We start from the raw sequence: 20,045 nt of genomic DNA on the forward strand, positions 1-20,045 counted from the left end.
TTTAGAAAAATGAGAAAATGTGGATGACATGAGAAGTAAATAAAATAACCCATAATTCTGTCCTTTAGAGAGTTAGTTACCATGATTTACATGTTGTTATAAATTTCTTCCAACTTTTACTATGCTTATCTGCAGTTATATACTGCAGTCATGTACCTTTAGTAGGAAAACATTGTTATGTGTGTGTGGGAATATGTATCCTTGGTTTTTAGATTCCACATATAAGTGAAATCATACAGTTTTTGTCTTTCTGTCTGACTTATTTCACTTAGCATAATGGCCTCTAGGTCTATTCATGTTGTCACAGTGGTAAGATTTCATTTTTTTTTTATGACAGAGTAATATTGCATTATAATAGAATATGAATATGTATGCACACACCCCACATCTTCTTTACCTGTTTATCTATTAATGGACACTTAGGTTGTTTCCATGTCTTGGCTGTTACAAGCAGTGCTGCAGTGAACATAAGGGTACATACATCTCTTTGAGTTGATATTTTTGTTTTCTTCAGCTAAAGACCCAGGAGTGGAATTACTGGATCCTATGGCAATTCTATTTTTAATTTTTTGAGGAGCCCTCAGACTTTTTTCTGTAGTGGCTGCACCAATTTATATTCCCACCAGCATTGTATAACGTCTCCCTTTTCTCCACTCAGTAATACTTGTCTTTTTGATACTAGCCACTCTGACAGGTGTAATGTGATACTTCATTATGATTTTGATTTGCATTTCTCTGATGAAGAGTGATGTGTAGCATCTTTTCATGTGCCTGTTGGCCATCTGTATGTCTTTGGAAAAATGACTATTCGATTTTATTTTATTTTATTTTATTTTATTTTATTTTATTTTATTTTATTTATTTTATTTTATTTTATTTATTTTCCTCTGCCCATTTTAAAATTTTTTTTTTTTCAACGTTTATTTATTTTTTGGGACAGAGAGAGACAGAGCATGAATGGGGGAGGGGCAGAGAGAGAGGGAGACACAGAATCGGAAACAGGCTCCAGGCTCTGAGCCATCAGCCCAGAGCCTGACGCGGGGCTCGAACTCACGGACCGTGAGATCGTGACCTGGCTGAAGTCGGACGCTTAACCGCCTGCGCCACCCAGGCATCCTCTGCCCATTTTAAAATCAGGTTTGGTTTTTTGATATTAAGTTGTATAAGTTCTTTATATATTTTGGATTTTAACTCCTTATCATATGTATGACTTGCAAGTATCTTCTCCCATTCAGCAGATTGCCTGTTTGTTTTGTTTATGGTTTCTTTTATTGTGGAAAATGTTTTTAGCTTGATGTAATTCCATTTGTATATTTTAGCTTTTGTTGCCCTTGCCACAGGAGACTGGTCCAACAAAATATTGCTAAGACTGATGTCAGAGCTTACTGCCTGTGTTTTCTTCGAGGAGTTTTATGGTTTCACTTTTTATGTACAAGTCTTTAATCTATTTTGAATTTTTGTACGAAGTGTAAGATAGTGGTCCAGTTTCATTCTTGTGCATGTAGCTGTCTAGTTTTCCCATCATTTGTTGAAGAGACTGTTTTTCCCCTTTGTATGTTCTTGTCTCCTTTGTCATAGATTAATTGACCATATAAGCATGGGTTTGCTTCTGGTTTCTATTCTGTTCCATTGATATATGTGTCTGTTTTCATACTGGTATCTTACTGCATTAGTTACTATAGCTTCGTAGTACAGTTTGAAATTAGGGGCCATGGGGCGCCTGGGTGGCGCAGTCGGTTAAGCGTCCGACTTCAGCCAGGTCACGATCTCGCGGTCCGTGAGTTCGAGCCCGCGTCAGGCTCTGGGCTGATGGCTCGGAGCCTGGAGCCTGTTTCCGATTCTGTGTCTCCCTCTCTCTCTGCTCCTCCCCCGTTCATGCTCTGTCTCTCTCTGTCCCAAAAATAAATAAACGTTGAAAAAAAAAAATTAAAAAAAAAAAAAAAAAAAAAGAAATTAGGGGCCATGATACCTCCTGCTTTGTTCTTCTTTCTTAAGATTGCTTTGGATACTTGGCATCTTTTGTAGTTCCATAGAAATATTAGGATTCTTTGTTATAGTTCTATGAAAAATGCCATTGATATTTTGATGGGGATTGCATTGAATTTATAGATTGCTTTGGGTAGTATAGACATTTTAATTCTTTTAATTTATGAGCATGGAATATATCTTTCTATTTATGTTGTTTTCAGTTTCTTTCATCAATGTCTTATGGTTTTCAGTGTACAGATCTTTCACCTTATTGATTAAATTTATTCCTAGGTGTTTTATTCTTTTTGATGCAATTGTAATTGCAGTTATTTTTGCAGTGGCATTTTTCTGATAGCTCATTATTAGTGTGCACAAATACACTACTATGTTAGTATGTTAATTTTGTATCCTACAGCTTTACTGAATTCATTTATTAGTTCTAGCGGTTTTTTCTGTAGTCTTTAGGGCTTTCATTATGTAGTGTCATGCTATCTGCAAATTGTGACAATTTTACTTTTTCCTTTCCAATTTTGATGGCCTTTTATTTCTTTTTCTTGCCTAGTCACTGTGGCTAGGACTTCTAACACTATGTTGAATAAAAGTGGTGAGAGTGAGCATCCTTGTCTTACTCCTGATCTTAGAGGAAAAGCTTTCAGCTTTTTACTGTTGAGTAAGTAGGTTAGCTGTGGATTTGTCATTTATGCCCTTTATTATGTTGAGATATGTTTCCTGTATATCCACTTTATTAGGAGTTTTTATCATAATGGATATTGAATTGTCAAATGCTTTTTCTGCAACTATTGAGATGATCCTGTGATTTTTATCTTTCATTTTGTGGTGTCTCACATTGATTGGTTTGTGGGTATTGAACCATCCTTATGTTCCAGGAATAAATCCCATTTGATCATGATATATGATCCTTTTAACGTATTGTTGAATTCAGTTTGCTAATATTCTATTGAGGATTTTTGCATCTGTGTTCATCAGGGGTGTTGACTTGTAAATTTCTCTTTTTTTGTGGTGTCTTTGGTTTTGATATTAGGGTAATTAATGCTGGCCTCTTAAAATGAATTTGGAAGCATTCCTTACTCTTCAGTATTTTGGAATAATTTGAGAAGGGTAGATACTAACTCTTGTTTAAATGTTTTGTAGAATTCACCTATAAAGCCTTCTAGTTTTGGACTTTTGTATTTTGGGAGTTTTAAAATTACTGCTTCAATTTCATTACTTGTAGTTGGTCTATCCAGATTTTCTATTTATGTGTGACTTAGTCTTGGAAGGTTGTGTGTTTCTAGGAATTTATCCATTCTAGGTTTTCCAGTTTGTTGGCATGTAATTGTTTGTGGTAGCCTTTTATGATCCTTTGTATTTTCTGTGGTGTCATTTGTAACTCTTTTATTTATTTTGTCCTTCTCTCTCTTTTGTTTTTTTTCTTATGAATATGGCTGGAGGTTTATCAGTTTGCTTATCTTTTCAAAGAACCAGTTTTTAGTTTCATTGCTCTTTTCTGTTTTAAGTCTCTATTTCATTTATTTCCTCTGACCTTTATTATTTCTTCCTTCTACTAACTTTAGGCTTTGTTCTTCTTTTCCTAGTTCCTTTATGCGTAAAGTTAGATTGTTCATTTGAGATTTTTGTTTCTTGACTTAGGCCTCTATCTTTAAGAACTTCCCTCTTAAAACTACTTTTGATACATTGTTTCCATTTTCATTTGTTTCAAGGTATTTTTTTCTTTCAATTTTGTTGTTGTTGTTGTTGACCTATTAGTTGTTTATAGCGTGTTGTTTAGTCTCCAGGTGTTTGTGTTTTTTCCAATTTTCTTCTTGCAGTCAATTTCTATTTTCATATTATTGGGGTCAGAAAAGATGCTTCATATGATTTCAATCTTAATGAATTTATTGTGGTTTGTTTTGTGGTTTAACATGTGGTCTGTCCTGGAGAATGTTCCATGTACACTCGAGAAGAGTGTATTTTGCAGTTTTTGGATGACATGTTTCGTTTATGTCTGTTAAATCCATCTGGTCTAATGTGTCCTTTAAAGCCAGTGTTTACTTACTGGTTTTCTGTCTGGCTAGTCTATTCATTCAGGTAGGGTGTTAAAGTCATCTACTATTTATTATATTACTGTCAGTTCTCTCTTTATGTCATTTAATCTATTCCTTATTATGTAGGTGCACTAAGCATTTTATAATACAATATTTCATTTAACTTTCACGCTTAAGCTTTTCCTTTTTAAATATGACAAATCAACAAATGTATAGTAATAATGATTGCAAAGGAGTCCAGTCTACTATTAAATGTACCATAATTTATGTAACCAATCCCTAATTATAGAACATGTAGTTTTTTTACTTTTTCACTCTTGTAAATAGTGCTTGGTTGAATGTCTTTATATAAACATCTGGGAGAGTATGTCCATTTATATTCTTAAGAAATGGCCCTAGAAGTGAAATTGCTGCATCCGTGTAGTTGTCTTAAAGATTTTAATATATATTGGCAAAGTACTCTCTAAAATTTTGTTGGTACCGACTTTCACCAGCAGTGTTTGAGACTGTCCATTTCCTCACACTTTACCAATGTTGGGCACTATTATTTCTTTTAATTTCCCCTACTTCTAGACTTGTCTTTGCCAGTCTTATAGGTGAAAAAATATGGTATCTGATTATTTGTTTTTAATTTGCATTTCTTTAATTATGAATTAGGTTGAGCATTTTTTCATGTACTTGCAGGCATTTCCAGTTTTTGTAAATGTTTTATGTCCTCTGCCCATTTTTCTTTTAGTATATTTATATTTTACTATTTTGAAATAGCTCTTCATACATTACCTATATTATTAGCCTTTAGCCGTTTTGTTGCAATTGTGGATATTTTCCTATTTGACCTTAATTTTTGCCTAATAGTTTTTTTTGGAAATACAGTTGTTTCATAAACAATTATTTAGAATTGCTTAGTTCTATTAATTTTTTCTTTAGGGTTTCTGTCTTTGATGTCCTACTATAAAGCCTTATCTAAGCCAAGATTTCTTCTGCTTTATAATTTCTTTTTTATATATTTGATCTGAAAATTATTTTGTGACATGGTATTTGATACACTAATTTTTTTTTTCTAAATGGTTATCCACATAATTTATTGACTGTTAGATTTTGAGAACTTGACAGAATGAATCTAAAATTGATGTGGAAAAATAAATGAATGGTACTAGGCAACATTTTTTAAAAAGAGGGTGATGTTCTATCAAATATTAAAAAATACAGTTGCTAAACAACATGACATTAGATACAATGATAGAATGATGGTTATATTTGCATAGAAAAGGATCCATTTAGTCACTGAAACATAAGGTTATTTCTGTGTGGAAGGCAAGCAATCACCGGCTGCTTTCTCTCTTGCCCATATACAAGTGTTGCAAGGAGATATTAAGGGAAATCTTAGAGAACATTAATAACATTAAAAAAATTAAAATATTAAACCAGCACAGAGTATAAAATATTTAGCCCATAAATGGTATGTGAGATAAATAGAGGCTGCATTAAATATATATGTTTTCCTTTTGAAATATTTAGATGAGCTGTATGATATTGTACGAGTCAGTTCTAAATCCACTTTTCAATTATGTATGTGTGAGTATAAATGTAATATTTTTTAAAGCATCATATTTCTCTCACAACTTACAAAGAAAAGATGATCCTAACTCAAATGTTAATCCGTTGTCTAGGGAGAATTATCCGAGTTAATTAAATTGGCTCAGACCTACTGTTTTAAAGTTTGTGGTGACATAGACACGACAGTGATAAGAAGGTGTTACTGGGAGCGGTTCTCTTAATGGGCTCGTCAAGCTGCTACTTGGTGGAAATGCCGCAAGACTGTGGCTGCGCTGACACGTTTGGAGTTGACACTGATGGGGAGGTTGGTGAAGATGGATCCCGCCGTGGCCATAGCTTCATACTGGGATCCTTTGGAAAATAAAAGGCCCTTGTTTCCCATGACACTGTTCTCAGGAATCTTGGCGGTCTGGGAGAGCCACACCCTTGAAGCACCAGGATTACAGACCCCAACCCAGCGAAGGATTTGACTGCAACCCTGGTTCCTAGTCCCTTTCTTACTCTTACACTTCAGCTGCACACCATCGGCTTTTATTTCCATCTCCCTGACAGAAATGGTCTTTTTAATTGTTTCTTTACTTTGAACACCTCTGCTGTGAGCTCTGTTGTTGAAATAATCCCACTGATTCCAATAGAATAGTTAGGATGCCACATGTTAGATTAATAAGAGGAAGTTCTGGATTCTGGTTCAAAAACTTAATGGCAGTGGTTAGTGCAAAAAAAAAAAAAACAGTTCAGAAATATATCAGCCTTCAGATACCTCTAACACTAGATATTTGAGAGAAATAATCATTACTTTAGAAGTGATTTATATGATTGCTTCTGACTGTTAGTATTGGAAGAGGTATTTTTGAGATATTCTAGTGTAGTTCTGTTCAGTGGAAATGTAATGAGAATTACATCTGTAACTTCAAATTTTCTTGGCAGTCACATTTAAAAAGTGAACAGAAAGAGGTGAAATTCATATATTTAACTCGGCATACCAAAAAAATATCATTGAAGCATTTACATTTTTTTTGTTGACTGAGTCTTTGAAATCCAGGATGTAGTTTATGGTTTGTGTTCATCTCCTTTCAGACTAGCCACAGTCCAGGTGCTCAGTGGCCACACGTGACTGGTGACTGCCATATTGGACTGCGCAGGCCAAGTGTGTTAACTCTAGTTAATGAAAATTGAGACTTTGTACTGGAATGATTAGGTACTTCTTACTGTGCTTAAACACTGTACTTGTGTGCGACTAAAATAGTGAATCAACAAAAGAAGGTGGGTCCTTGATTCCTTACAACTAAGAAATTGGTGAGTTTTTAAGTGTCAGATCTAGACTCACTGGTTAAAGTATAACTTAGTTAAATTGTGACTCCAGCCTTGAGTTTAAGAACTCAGATTTGAACTAAATAGTATTAAATAGCTATTGCAGTGTTAAAAAGACAGTGCTAGTGTTTTGCAATTACGAATTTTTTCATCCTGAGAGGCCATTTGGGCAGAGGTTTTCTAGCTGTGTTCTGCCAAGTCCGGGGGCTGCCGTGCAGTTTAAGGTGGGCTTGGGGAGGTTCGGCCATCTCAGCAAGTTGGGCCCCCTCGCTTTCCTCCTCACCCTCGTGGCCCAGTCTCTTCAATTATTTATTCTGCACAAGATTCTGTAGAAGAGTTTCCCTTGAGGAAAAAAAAAAAGTTTATATTGTATTTTAAAAGTTTGGAAACTGTTGCATGCTTGGCAGTTGTTTTTACAGATCTAAAAATTCTTTGATATCCTTCTTTCACACTATTTTATGAATCTGGCAGAAAAAGGTTTTGGTTCTTTATGCTGGAATCTTGATCTATAATTTACACAAATACTATTTGTCTGTCTCTTTGCCTTTCTCCTTCCAGCCTTTCTCTGGCTTATGAGCATTATTGAGCATGTACTTGTGTGACCACAGTATAGGATTTTGGTCCTGTACAGTATACAATAAAATCTTTCATCTGTAGCATATTGATTTCTCAGCTGACATTTCAGTTTAAATTAAAAAACATTTTTTTAATGTTTATTTTTGAGAGAGAGAGCGAGCATGAGTGGGGGAGGGGCAGAGAGAGAGGGAGACACAGAATCGGAAGCAGGCTCCACGCTCCGAGCTGAGCTGTCAGCACAGAGCCCGATGCGGGGCTCGAACCCACGAACTGTGAGATCATGACCTGAGCTGAAGTCGGACACTTAACCACTGAGCCACCCAGGTGTCCCATCAGCTTAAATTTTTAAAATAAAATTGGATACCTTTACCTTTTAAAAATACTTACAATTAGGGAAGTTTGACTTACACAGATGAATTATGTCCATCTTCGGTACGTAGAGGAAGTACCTATCTGGATGCAGGGTTAACACTTGTGAAAACTAGAAAGTTGGGAACTACAAACCAGTATAGCTGGGATATATAGCCTAGGAATTACCTAAGTCTGCAGGAATTTTATACTGCAGGTCTGTGAGATAGTCACTAAAGTGGTGTTATTTGTATGTACCTCAGTAGGTAAATCACTAGAAGAAACTAATTTGAGTACGGTATGTTCAGTGAAGTCTTTTAGCTCAGGGAATGTCTAAAAATTGGTGACAGAACCAGTCCTTTCTCTCCTCCAAGCACAGCACCTTTTTCCTCGAGGAACAAAATTCCCCAGTTCCCTCTACCCCAAATTTAAACATTTTGTGGTCAGTTTGAATCATCTGAATATGCATGTTTGTAATGTATCTGAAAATACAGAATAATTAACTACATGCAGCATGTTCTAGGGTGGGGAGAGAGGAGAATTTGACCTGGAAATTTAAGATGTTTAGTGGTTAAAAAAATGTTTATGAGCTTCCATAAGAAATAAAATAATGCATTATAGTTTCTATTTCCTATGTTGTAAAGAGGAGAGAAATCCTGTTTTCGTATATGATGACTCGTAGATGCAGTTAAACTTCTGTGCAGTGGGTAGAATAATGCAGCTGTCTTTGCAGTAAATGGGTAGCATCTCTTCTCCTGAGGAATCCCTTTACTTTCTTAATTTTTTATTACCCCTTCTTCTCAAGATATTTATTATAGAATTATTAAGACTTTATTTTTTTAATGATTCTTTAAAAAAATTTTTTTAACGTTTATTCATTTTTTGAGAAAGAGATGGAGACAGAGCGCGAGGGGAGGAGGGGCAGAGATAGAGAGAGACACAGAATCTGAAGCAGCTCCAGGCTCTGAGCTGTCAGCACAGAGCCTGATGTGGGGCTCAAACCCACGGACTGAGAGATCGTGACCTGAGCCAAAGTCGGACGTTTAACCGACTGAGCGCCTCCCCCCTGACCCAGGTGCCCCAAGACTTTATTTTTTTAAAAGCAGTTTTAGATTTACAACAACATTAAGAGGGAGGTACAGAGATTTCCTGTATCGCCTCCTCCATTACCAACATCACTCACCAGCATGCTACATTTGTTACTAAGGATGAACTTACATTCACACATCCTGGTCACCCAAAGTCCATAGTTTACTTCAGGTTTTATTCTTGATGTGTATGGCCTATGGGTTTGTACAAATGTGTAATGACATATACCGTCATTGTAATAGCATACAGAGTATTTTCACTGCCATAAAATCCCTCTGTGCTCTGCCTATTCATCTCTCCCCTCCCTCCACATCTCCATAACCACTGATATGTTTATTGTCTATATAGTTCTGCTTTTTCAAGAATGTCATATAGTTGGAATCATATAGTATGTAGCCTTTTGAGACTGGCTTCTTTTACTTAGTAATGTGCATTTAAAGTTCCTTCATGTCTTTTCATGTCTTGGTAGCTCATGTTTTTAGTGCTGAATAATATTCTATTCTTTGGATATACCAAAGTTTATTTATCCACTCATCTACTAAAGGACATTTTGGTTGCTTCCAAGTTTTGGCATTTATAAATAAAACTGCTGTAAACATACATGTGCAGTTTGTTGTGAAAACAATGTTTTCAGCTTCTTTGGGTAGATGCCAAGAAATACAATTGTTGGATTGTGTGGTAAGAGTATATTAAATTTTGTAAGAAAACACTAAGTTGCCTTCCAAAAAGTCTGTAACATTTTGCATTCATACCAGCAGTGTATGAGAGGTCCTGGTGCTCTACATCCTCACCAGCTTTTGGTATCATCAGTGTTCCAGATTTTGGTCATTCCAGTAGATGTGTAATTATTGTATTAATATGCATTTCCCTGATGACATCTAATGTAGATCACCATTTCATGTTTATTTGCCTCTGTATATCTTTTTTGGTGAGATGCCTTTTCAGGTCTTTGGCCCATTTTTTAACGGGGTTGTTTGTTTCCTTATTCATAAGTTTTAAGAATTCTTACTCTAATTTCTCCCGGTCTATGGCTTGTCTTCTCATTCTCTTGATATTGTCTTTCACAGAGTGGAAGTATTCAGTTTTAATCAAGTTGAACTTACCAGTTCTTTCTTTCAGGGCTCATGTCTTTAGTGTTGTATTTAAAAAAACATTCCTATACCCAAAGTTATCTAGGTTTTCTTCTATGCTATCTCCTAGGAGTTTTATAGTTTTGCATTTTACATTCACATCTTTGATCCATTTTGAGTTGATTTTTGTGACAGGTAGAAGGTCTTTGTCTAAATTTATTTTTTTGCTTGTGGATGTCCAGTTGTCCCAGCACCGTTTATTGAAGAAACTGTCTTTGTTCCATTGTATTGCCTTTGTTCCTTTGTCAAAGTTCAGTGGACCGTATTTATGGGGGTCCATTTCTGGACTCTGTATTCTGTTCCATTAAACTTTTTGTCTGTTTTTTCACTAGTACTATACTCTCTTGATAACCATAACTTTATAGTAAATCTTGAAGTCAGGTAGCATCAGTCATCTAACTCTTTTCTTTTTCTTCAATATTGTTTTGGCTTGTCTGAGTCTTTTGCATCTCCATATAAACTTTGGAATCAGTTTGTCAATATTCATAAAATAATTTGCTTGGATTTTGATTGTGATTGTGTTGAATCCATAGATCACATTGGGAAGAACTGACATCTTGACAATATTGAGCCCTCCTATCCATGAATATGGAATATCTCCCCGTTTATTTAGTTCTTCTTTGATTTAATTCATCAGAGTTTTGTAGTTTCCCTTATGCAAATCTTGTGCTTCTTTTGTTATATTCATACTTTAATTTTTTCAAATGTTAATGTAAATAGTGTTGTGTTTTTAATTTAAATTTCACATGTTCATTGTTGGTATGTAGAAAAGTGACTGACTTTTGTGTATTAACCTTCTATCCTGCAACCTTGCTATAATTGCTTATTAATTCCAGGAAGGTTTTTTTTTTCTTTTTTCTTTAAGTTTTTATTTTAATTCCAGTTGGTTAACGTACAGTGTTATATTAGTTTCAGTGTTATATTAGTTTCAAGTGATTCAACAATTCTGTGTATAACCTTGTGCTCCTCATGACAAGTGCACTCCTTAATTCCCATCACATATTTAAGCCATCCCCCATCTTTCTCCCCTCTGTTAACCATCAGTTTTTATCTCTAATTAACAGTCTGTTTTTTGCTTTGTCTCTCTTTTTTCCCTTTGCTCATTTGTTTTGTTTCTTAAATTCCACACATGATTGAAATTATATGATATTTGTCTTTCTCCGACTGACTGATTTCTCTTAGCATTATACTCTCTGGCTGCATCCATGTCATTGTAAATGGCAAGATTTCATTCTTTTTTATGGCTGAGTACTATTCCATGGTGTGTATGTATGTGTGTGTGTGTGTGTGTGTGTGTGTGTGTGTGTGTGTACACACCACATGTTCTTTATCCATTTATCAATCAGTGGATACTTGGGTTGCTTCCGTATCTTGGCTATTGTAAATAATGCTGCTAGAAACATAGGGGTGCATGTATCCCTTTGAATTGGTATTTTTGTATTCTTTGGGTGAATATCCAGTAGTGTGATTACTGGATTGTAGGCCAGTTGTATTTTTAACTTTTTGAGGACTCTCCCAGGGGGTTTTTTGTTGTTGTCGATTCTTTCATATTTTCTACATAGATGACCATGTTATCCTTGAGCAAAGACAGCTTTATATCTTCCTTCCCAATGTGTATACCTTTTATTAACTTTTCTTGCCTTATTGCAAGGATATCCAGTTGGTGTTGAAAAGGAGTAGTAAGAGGGGATATCCTTGCCTTGTATCTGATCTTAGTGAGAAGGCTTTGAGTTTCTCACTGTTAAGTATGATGTTAGCTATACAGTTTTTGTAGATAGTCTTTATCAAATTGAGAAGGTTGCCCTCTATTCCCAGTTTTTATCATGAGAGATTTTTGTTTTTTTGGGTCACGAATGGGTTATTATAAATGAACTATTATTTTATGTTTTTATGCAAGTACAACTGGGTTTTATTTTAGTCTTCCTTATTCATCATTTATTCTTTTATTGTTTCACTTTTATCTATTGGTAACCTGTGTTTCTAGGCTCAGCTTGCCAATCGGAAACAGAAATTAGAGTCTGTGGAGCTGTCCAGCCAGTCGGAGATTCAGCATCTGAGCAGTAAGCTGGAGCGGGCCAATGACACTATCTGTGCCAATGAGTTGGAAATAGAGCGCCTCACCATGAGGATCAATGACTTAGTGGGAACCAATATGAATGTTATACAAGAGCAGCGGCAAAAGGAAGAAAAATTAAGGGAATCTGAAAAACTGTTAGAGGTGTGTTTTAAAATTACTTCCATTGCGGGTGGAGCACCTGGGTGGCTCAGTCTGTTAAGCATCTGAATCTTGGTATCAGCCCTGATCAGGATCTCACAGTTTTGTGAGTTCGAACTCTGCTTTGGGCTCTATGCTGACAGTGTGGAGCCTGTTTGGGATTATTTCTCTCCCTCTCTCTGTCCCTCCCTTGCTCAATGCTTTCTCACTATCTCTCAAAATAAATAAATAAAATGTGTGTATGCATGTTTTTAAGAGAAAATAATTAACCTCGAACTAGGTTCCAGAATCCATGGTTTCTTTCTTACCCTGCTGCCAGCGGATCAGACATTGATAGCTTTATTAATATGGTACCTGTTATAGTCTGACTCCCTGGCTTCCTTTCCTCATGAAATAGAAAAATTGTAATAACACCTGATTTTTTTTCCTGAGCATTTTTCAGATTCTCCAGGAAGAAAAGAGGGAACTGAAGGCAGTTCTTCAGTCTCAAGAAAATTTCATCCATGAGGAAAGAATGCAGAAGGAGAAGCTACAAGCAAAATTAAAGCCAACTGACAGTCAACACACAGTACAGGCCGTGAGGTATATTTAATCCTAGATATTAATTGTAGCCATTTGGTTGTTTGGCATTGAGCACCAGTTTTAATACTGCATATTCATAATTTTGTGTTTGATCACATTATGAGTTTTCCTATTCAGTTTTAATTTCTGAGTTAAGTTTTTATGGTGTTATAAAATTTTGTGTGGTTAGTTTTTTTCTGCCTCCAGTTTGGGTCCTTAACCAGAAGACTGTAATGTTTAGAAAGTTAGAAAGTGCTTGGTCAATCTGTAGCCTTGGTGAAACTCCAAATGTGAAAGGAATTAGAGTCCACGTCCCCTGGGAAGCCTCCGTTCCTTGGTAAAATAGGTCATGATTTGTAGCTGCTTATCCACATCATTAATAAGCCAGCTATTGAGATAACCCTTCTTAAAAAAAATCCTAAAACTCATTTCTACATATGAATTATTGCCATGAGGTTTGTAGTAGAAAGTAATAGAGGAACTGTGCTCCTGATTTAAGTCTGGTACACATTTCTATTCTTTACAGAACTTTCCTGTAACTTTTTAGTTTCTTTGGCTCAACGTATCAAGTGGAAACAAAATTTTTGGTTTTTTTGTCTTTTTCCCTTGAAAAACAGGCCAAATCCCAGTTGAGAAAGGAGTAAACTGCTGCTGACTTCTTTGAGAAGCATCATCTCTTCCTTCTTTACTCTCCCAAACATTCTCTTTGTAAAGCAGGAATCAAGCTGAAGAGTTCTAAAGAGTTTCATTACCAAAAACAGTTGAGAAATATGAACTGATTGTGCATTGTTTATTTGCAAAGATCAGAAACCTTGAACAGTCCTCTTGTGTCCTTCGTTAGGTCACCAGACGAGCCGCAGGCAGAAAGGAGGTACACCTCGCAAGGGCAGGAGGACTTGGGCAACGTGCTATCTCAGCTGGATCTCACCCACAATAGTGAAGAACTTCTGCAGGCAGAGGTGACTCGTTTGGAAGGCAGGTAGATAATTACATACCCTTTCAAGAATGTTCACGTTGTTAAAAATGATTTTTGATCATCATATTGAGAAACTAATATAACAGTCTTATTGAAAAAATAAGGTTTTTTTTCTCTAGTTTCCACAAATAGGCTAACTTCTTATTTCAGTGAGAAAACAGAAGTAAGAAAAGGAGGGATTCTTGATTTTTCTCCCACCAAATCTACCGGTCTGCCTGCATCTGTGCCCTTAGTCTGTTAGAGTGGATGAGTGGATGGATGACATGTCTGTCCCCTACCACTTCACTTGTGTCCTGTTCTTCTCTCTTTTACATCGTCAAGCTCTTCCTCTCTGCTGAATCATTCCCATGGGCATAAAGTAGGCTTAGTATTTCCTGTGTTCGGAGAAAATGGAAACCCTTCTTGAATCCTGTATCCCTGTCAAGTCGTTTCCATATTTCTCTGTTCTCCTTCAGAGTCAGATCTGTCAGAAGAGTTGTCTGTACTGACGCACTAATCTTGATCTTGCATTTCTCCCCGTAGAATGCCTTCAGTTAGGCTCTACTGTCGAGCGGCCACCTCACTGGAGCTGCTCTCAGCGAGGCACCCTGGGCACGTGGCGCTCCTTCCTCCTATTCAGAAGTGCCCTTGGGTTGTTTCCTGGGTGCTGATTGAAAACCTGATCTGTGCCGTAGCATGCCCATGCTTGCTTTGTTGTCATGCTTGTGAACTGTTTTTGTTTGTCATACCTCTAAACTTTGTGACTGGGAAGAGTTTGATATTTTGTGTGAAACATGAACCATGATCATTTGTACATGAGCACTTTCTGTATGTAAAAGATTTTAAACTGCACAAACTATTAGCCTTTAGGCAAAAAAAACAACAAAAATATTGCCATTTTACCCTTTTGAGTAAAACATTTTTTTGTGTGTTTACTGTTATTTCTTTGGTTTTTGGAAACCACCAAGTATTTTCTTTACTTATTAAATATCATGTGTGCACATATGTATGTGTGCACACACATACACATAGTTTATGCTTTATTTCTTTTGCACCTTGGAATACTTAACATATTCTTGGTTATCATTATTGGGGTGTATGTGTACACTTTAGATTGAATAAAATAAAGGTTATTATTCTTTTTGACATTGGAACTAAAATTTACCTTCCTATCATAGATTTTCCATCGATGCACTTTTTAGTATTTTAGGTATGGTTTACCGTGCTCCCACAGGCTCTAAAGACTTACCTCATGTTTCTGACTTGCAGTGTGACCTTGGACCTGTAGCCTCTTTAAGCCCCTGTTTTCCCATCTCTAGCTAAGACAAGAGTATCTGTGATTCTTCTCTCTCTGCCTCAGTGTTTGACACACTGTACTTACATACGGGTACCAAATAAACAAGCATTCTACCACATTTAGAAGTAGGTAAACTTGAAATAAATGGACACAAACACCAGTGTTCAGTAATAAACAATGCCTTTAAAAATATTTTCTCTATCAAAGGCAAATTGAAAAAGGGACCCTTTTTTAGACAGTTTATTTATGTCATTCAGTTTGAACAAAATATTGCCTGAGAAAGGAGCAGAAGGATGTTATTAGCAGAAATGAGTGGTGAGATAACAGAGGCGTGGTGCCCTGAGGTTCTCATATCTGGTGAGGGATGGATTCTTTTTTTTTTTAATTTTTTTTTTTTTTCAACGTTTATTTATTTTTGGGACAGAGAGAGACAGAGCATGAACGGGGGAGGGGCAGAGAGAGAGGGAGACACAGAATCGGAAACAGGCTCCAGGCTCCGAGCCATCAGCCCAGAGCCTGACGCGGGGCTCGAACTCACGGACCGCGAGATCGTGACCTGGCTGAAGTCGGACGCTTAACCGACTGCGCCACCCAGGCGCCCCAAGGGATTGATTCTTAAGTAAGGGTGACAGGTTAGAAACTGTTTAAAGAAGAGTATTTTTTAGGTAATCAATATGTGGGTTTCAGGATTTTTGCATTACATCTGTGATCATATTTTTGTCATGCACACAGCTTGGAGTCTGTGAGTGCAACATGTAAACAGCTGAGCCAAGAACTAATGGAAAAATATGAAGAACTGAAGAAGATGGAAATATATAACAACGAGTACAGGGCAGAGATTAAGAAGGTAAAAATCTGCCTGTGTTTGCAAAGTTGTGTTTATAGACTGAGCTGGAGGTTGGGAGGTCATCGGAGTTATTTTTAATGAGAGAAAAATACAGTACAAAGAGCCACTTGATATTCAGGATTAGCTATGCACCTGGAATGTGCTTCGGTAACGTCTTCGTCATCCTCAGGGATGCCGTAGAAATGTTTTTGATATAATTGAAGCCTGTCCTTTTTGAACGCTATACTTTATTTTAAACGTGTTTTGATGAAAAGCTTTCTAAAAGTTATACACTTTTTTGCTTGCTAAAAGATACTATATGAACTAGCATTTAATATTTTCTTACTGACTGGAGCTGGTTATGGCTGATTTTCCTATGCTGTGTGGTGTGGTTTTAATACCCTCACTGGCTGTTGAGGTATCAGAGCTGACTGTTTCCACACCGATGGGCCTTGGCTGTTACGTTTGTTGACTCGTATTTTTTATTACTTATTTGAGATTACTTCTAGTTTCTTCCTCTTCCATTTCTATTGTCTTCTGTGGACAAGGAAGCCATATAAACAAAGTTTTTAGTTTTGCACCTAAAGAGAATCACAGGTGTTGTCCTCTAAATAATGTGTGCATGGACTTTGACACTGGTTTTCAGCATTTGACTAACACATCTCTCCCTGATTTGCGATTAATAAATTATCATGAGTATAGCCATTAGACCTTCGGTGTAGACATACAACTTGGTAAATTGCTAATTTTTTGCAGACTTAAGGTAAAAATTCATGTCTTGAGGTAAGGTAAAAATTACCTTACTATTTTAACTATTAACATATCTGTCTATCTAATGTGCTTTGTCTTCATTTTTTATGCTTTCCTTTCTGTTTCTTTGTAGTTGAAAGAACAGATTCTGCAGGCTGAACAGAGTTACAGTTCTGCATTAGAAGGAATGAAGATGGAAATCTCTCAGCTGACTCGGGAGTTACACCAGCGAGACATCACTATTGCCTCCACTAAAAGCTCCTCCTCTGACATGGAAAAGCGACTCAAAGCAGAGATACAAAAGGCAGAAGAAAAAGCAGTAGAACATAAGGTGAAGCTTGAACAAAAACTCTCTTCATTTGAAGTGTTTTTGAAGACTGAATTGAGTACAGAGATAATTTCCATAGTATTTTTTTTTAATGTTTTAATGTTTATTTATTATTGACAAAGAGAGACAGAGCATGAGTGGGGGAGGGGCAGAGAGAGAGGGAGACACAGAATCCAAAACAGGCTCCAGGCTCTGAGCTGTCAGCACAGAGCCTGTCGTGGGGCTCAAACTCACGGACAGCGAGATCATGACCTGAGCCGAAGTCGGACGCTCAACCAACTGAGCCACCCAGCCCCCCCCATAGTATTTTTTTTAAAAAATGTTTATTTACCTTGAGAGAAAGAGTGTGAGCGGGGGAGGGGCAGAGAGAGAGAGAGAAAAGTGAGAATCCCAAGCACGAGTATGGGAGCACTGAACCTCGAGCCCGACTTGGGGCTTGCTCCCACGACCTGTGAGATCATGACCTGAGCCTATATTAAGAGTTGGACACTTGGGGTGCCTGGGAGGCTCTGTTGGTTGAGCATCCAACTCTTGATTTCGGCTCAGGTCATGATCTTATGGTTCATGAGTTCAAGTTCTGCATCAGGCTCTGTGCTGACAGTGTGGAGCCTGCTTGGGATTCTTTGTCTCTCTCTCTCTCTCTCTCTCTCTGCCCCTCCCCTGCCCTCTCTCTCTCTAACTAAATAAATAAACTTAAATTGTTTAAAAAGTAGTCAGACACTTAACCGACTGAGCCACCTAGGTGCCTCTCCATAGTATTTAATTCAGCAAATTTGTATTAGACTCCTGCTTTGGGCTGAGGGTGTGCTGGTTAACAAGCATTCTGTGAGGATCATTGGGGAGGTGAGAGTGACTAGAGTAGAGAGGCTGTGTCTCTTGTATCTGGTGAGAGTGCGATGTGTCTGCGTTGACAGACTAGAGCACACAAGGGATGGGACTGGGAAGCAGGAACTCCTGAAGGGCCCTGCCAGCTTGTGAAAGGTTTTAGTGTTCTCTTGAGGCCACTAGACAATGGCTGTAAGCGGGAGTCAAGGGTCTCTATGGTTGTCATATGGAGAGTGAGCGAGGAGGCAAAGAGACCACTATGGATACAGGAGTGACATGGTGGCCTGAGCAGTGGGCAGGGAAGGTAGAGGGAAATGGAGGAATTCTGAGGTACGTGGCTGGTAAAATCAACTGGGCTTTGTAGTTGCTTGGACCCAGAGGGCAAGTTAGAGTTAAGTTAAGTATTGCAACATGGGCAATTGAGTAAAAGTGATGCTCTTTAGTGAAATAAAAGATGGGAGCAGATTGGGGCAGATACTGCATTTGTATGAAAGTTACACAAAATAGGGAAGCTGGTGGAGGGAACTGGTTTGAGATAAAGGCTGGACTTTCATATGGAAATATCTAATAGTTGATTTCACAGAAGGCTGGAGTTCAAGATTAAAATCGAGGTGAGGCATTTGGCTGTGGAAATCTCTGCATGGAGATAGCCTTTGAAACACCCTGAGAGACTGAGAAATTATGGGAAGAAAGCATAGAGATAAAGAGCTGAGACTGAACCAAACTTAGGAAACTACTCATTTAGGGTAAAAAGGTTTTGGAATAGAGCTGAGGAAAGAAGGGGATAAGGAGGGAAATGAGATAGTTTTCACAAAGGAAGCAGGAAACCAAGGAAGGCAGGAGTCTTTTCAAGTTGGAATGGCCAAGCAGACAACTTGAGGAGAATGAGGACTGAAGGTAAGTTACAGGCATGCCTCCTCTTTTTGCACTTTGGTTTGAGCCCTGTGATAAGCAAATCTCTTGGTGCCATCTTTCCAACAGTATTTGCTCGTGTTTCTGTGTTACATTTTGGTAATTCTTGCAATATTTCGTAAATGTTCTCATTATTATTATGTTTGTATGGTAATCTGTGATCAGTAATTATAACTTGCCAGAAGTTCAGGTGATGGTTAGCATCTTCTAGCAAAAAAAATATTTTATTTTCATTTTTTAAAAATAATTTATTTTTGAGAGAGAGCACACACATGAGCAGGGGAGGGGCAGAGAGAGAGAGAGAGAGAGAGGGAGAGAGAGAATCCCAAGCAGGTTCCACACTGTCAGCTCGGAGGCAGATATGGGGCTTGATCCTGTGAACTGATCCCATGAACTGTGAGATCATGACCTGAGCTGAAATCAAGAGTCAGAAGCTTGGGATTCCAAGAGGAGGGAAGATGGCGGCATAGGAGGACGCTGGGCTCACCGCGCGTCCTGCTGATCACTTAGATTCCACCCACACCTGCCTAAATAACTCAGAAAACCGCCAGAAGACTAGCAGAACGGTGTCTCTGGAGCTAAGCGCAGACGAGAGGCCCACGGAAGAGGGTAGGAAGGGCGGCAAGGCGGTGCACACTACACGGACTGGCGGGAGGGAGCCGAGGTGGAGGGGCAGCCCGCCGGCCAAGCAGAGCCCCCGAGTCTGGCTTGCAAAAGCAGAGGGGCCGGATGGAGTGTGTTCGGACAGCAGTCAGGACTTAACATCTGGAAGGTTATAAGCTAACAGCTCTGCTCGGAGAGCGGGATGGCTGGAGGGCAACGGGAGAGAGAGTTGTTGAGCCCCGGATGACAGAGCTCAGCTTGGCGGGGAACAAAGGTGCTCGCCAGCACCATCTCCCTTGCCCATTCTCCCAGCCAAAATCCCAAAGGGAACCACTTCCTGCTAGGGAACTTGCTGGCACCGCGCAAACACCCAACGCTGTGTTTCTGCGGATCCATCCCTCTGGCGGCGGGTCTGACTCCCTCCCGGTGCTGCAGGGCCCCTTCTGAAGCAGATCACCGAAGGAAAAGTGAGCTGAGCCTGCCCCTCCCGCCCCCGTGCACCTTGCCGATCCACCCCAGCTAATTTGCCAGATCCCCAGCACCACAAGCCTGGCAGTGTGCAAGGAGCCCAGACGGGCCCCGCCACCCCACAGTGAATCCTGCTCTTAGGAGAGGGGAAGAGAAGGTACACACCTGTCTGACTGTGGCCCCAGCGGTGGGCTGGGGGCAGACATCAGGTCTGACTGCGGCCCCGCCCACCAACGCAAGTTATTCAAGACAGCACAGGGGAAGTGCCCTGCAGTTCCGCA

At 38.4% G+C, this 20,045-nt stretch overlaps 1 protein-coding gene across 6 annotated transcripts in view; it reads left to right on the forward strand.

The window, feature by feature from the left end:
- Positions 1-20,045, forward strand: part of CEP63 (centrosomal protein 63) — a 67,854-nt gene that overhangs the window by 30,810 nt on the left and 16,999 nt on the right. For all 6 annotated transcript variants that reach the window (XR_015239989.1, XM_086674333.1, XM_086674336.1 and 3 more), the window contains 5 exons: positions 12,009-12,242; positions 12,682-12,821; positions 13,642-13,779; positions 15,785-15,899; positions 16,762-16,959. Coding sequence is in view for 5 of the 6 variants with exons in the window: in XM_086674333.1 (XP_086530459.1) it covers positions 12,009-12,242; positions 12,682-12,821; positions 13,642-13,779; positions 15,785-15,899; positions 16,762-16,959 (825 nt within the window). In the remaining variant the exon portion in view is untranslated. The remainder of the gene's footprint in view (positions 1-12,008; positions 12,243-12,681; positions 12,822-13,641; positions 13,780-15,784; positions 15,900-16,761; positions 16,960-20,045) is intronic.

The sequence above is a fragment of the Puma concolor genome, chromosome C2, assembly GCF_028749965.1.
Source record: "Puma concolor isolate L17-30 chromosome C2, mPumCon1.1.hap2, whole genome shotgun sequence".
Lineage (NCBI taxonomy): Eukaryota > Metazoa > Chordata > Mammalia > Carnivora > Felidae > Puma > Puma concolor.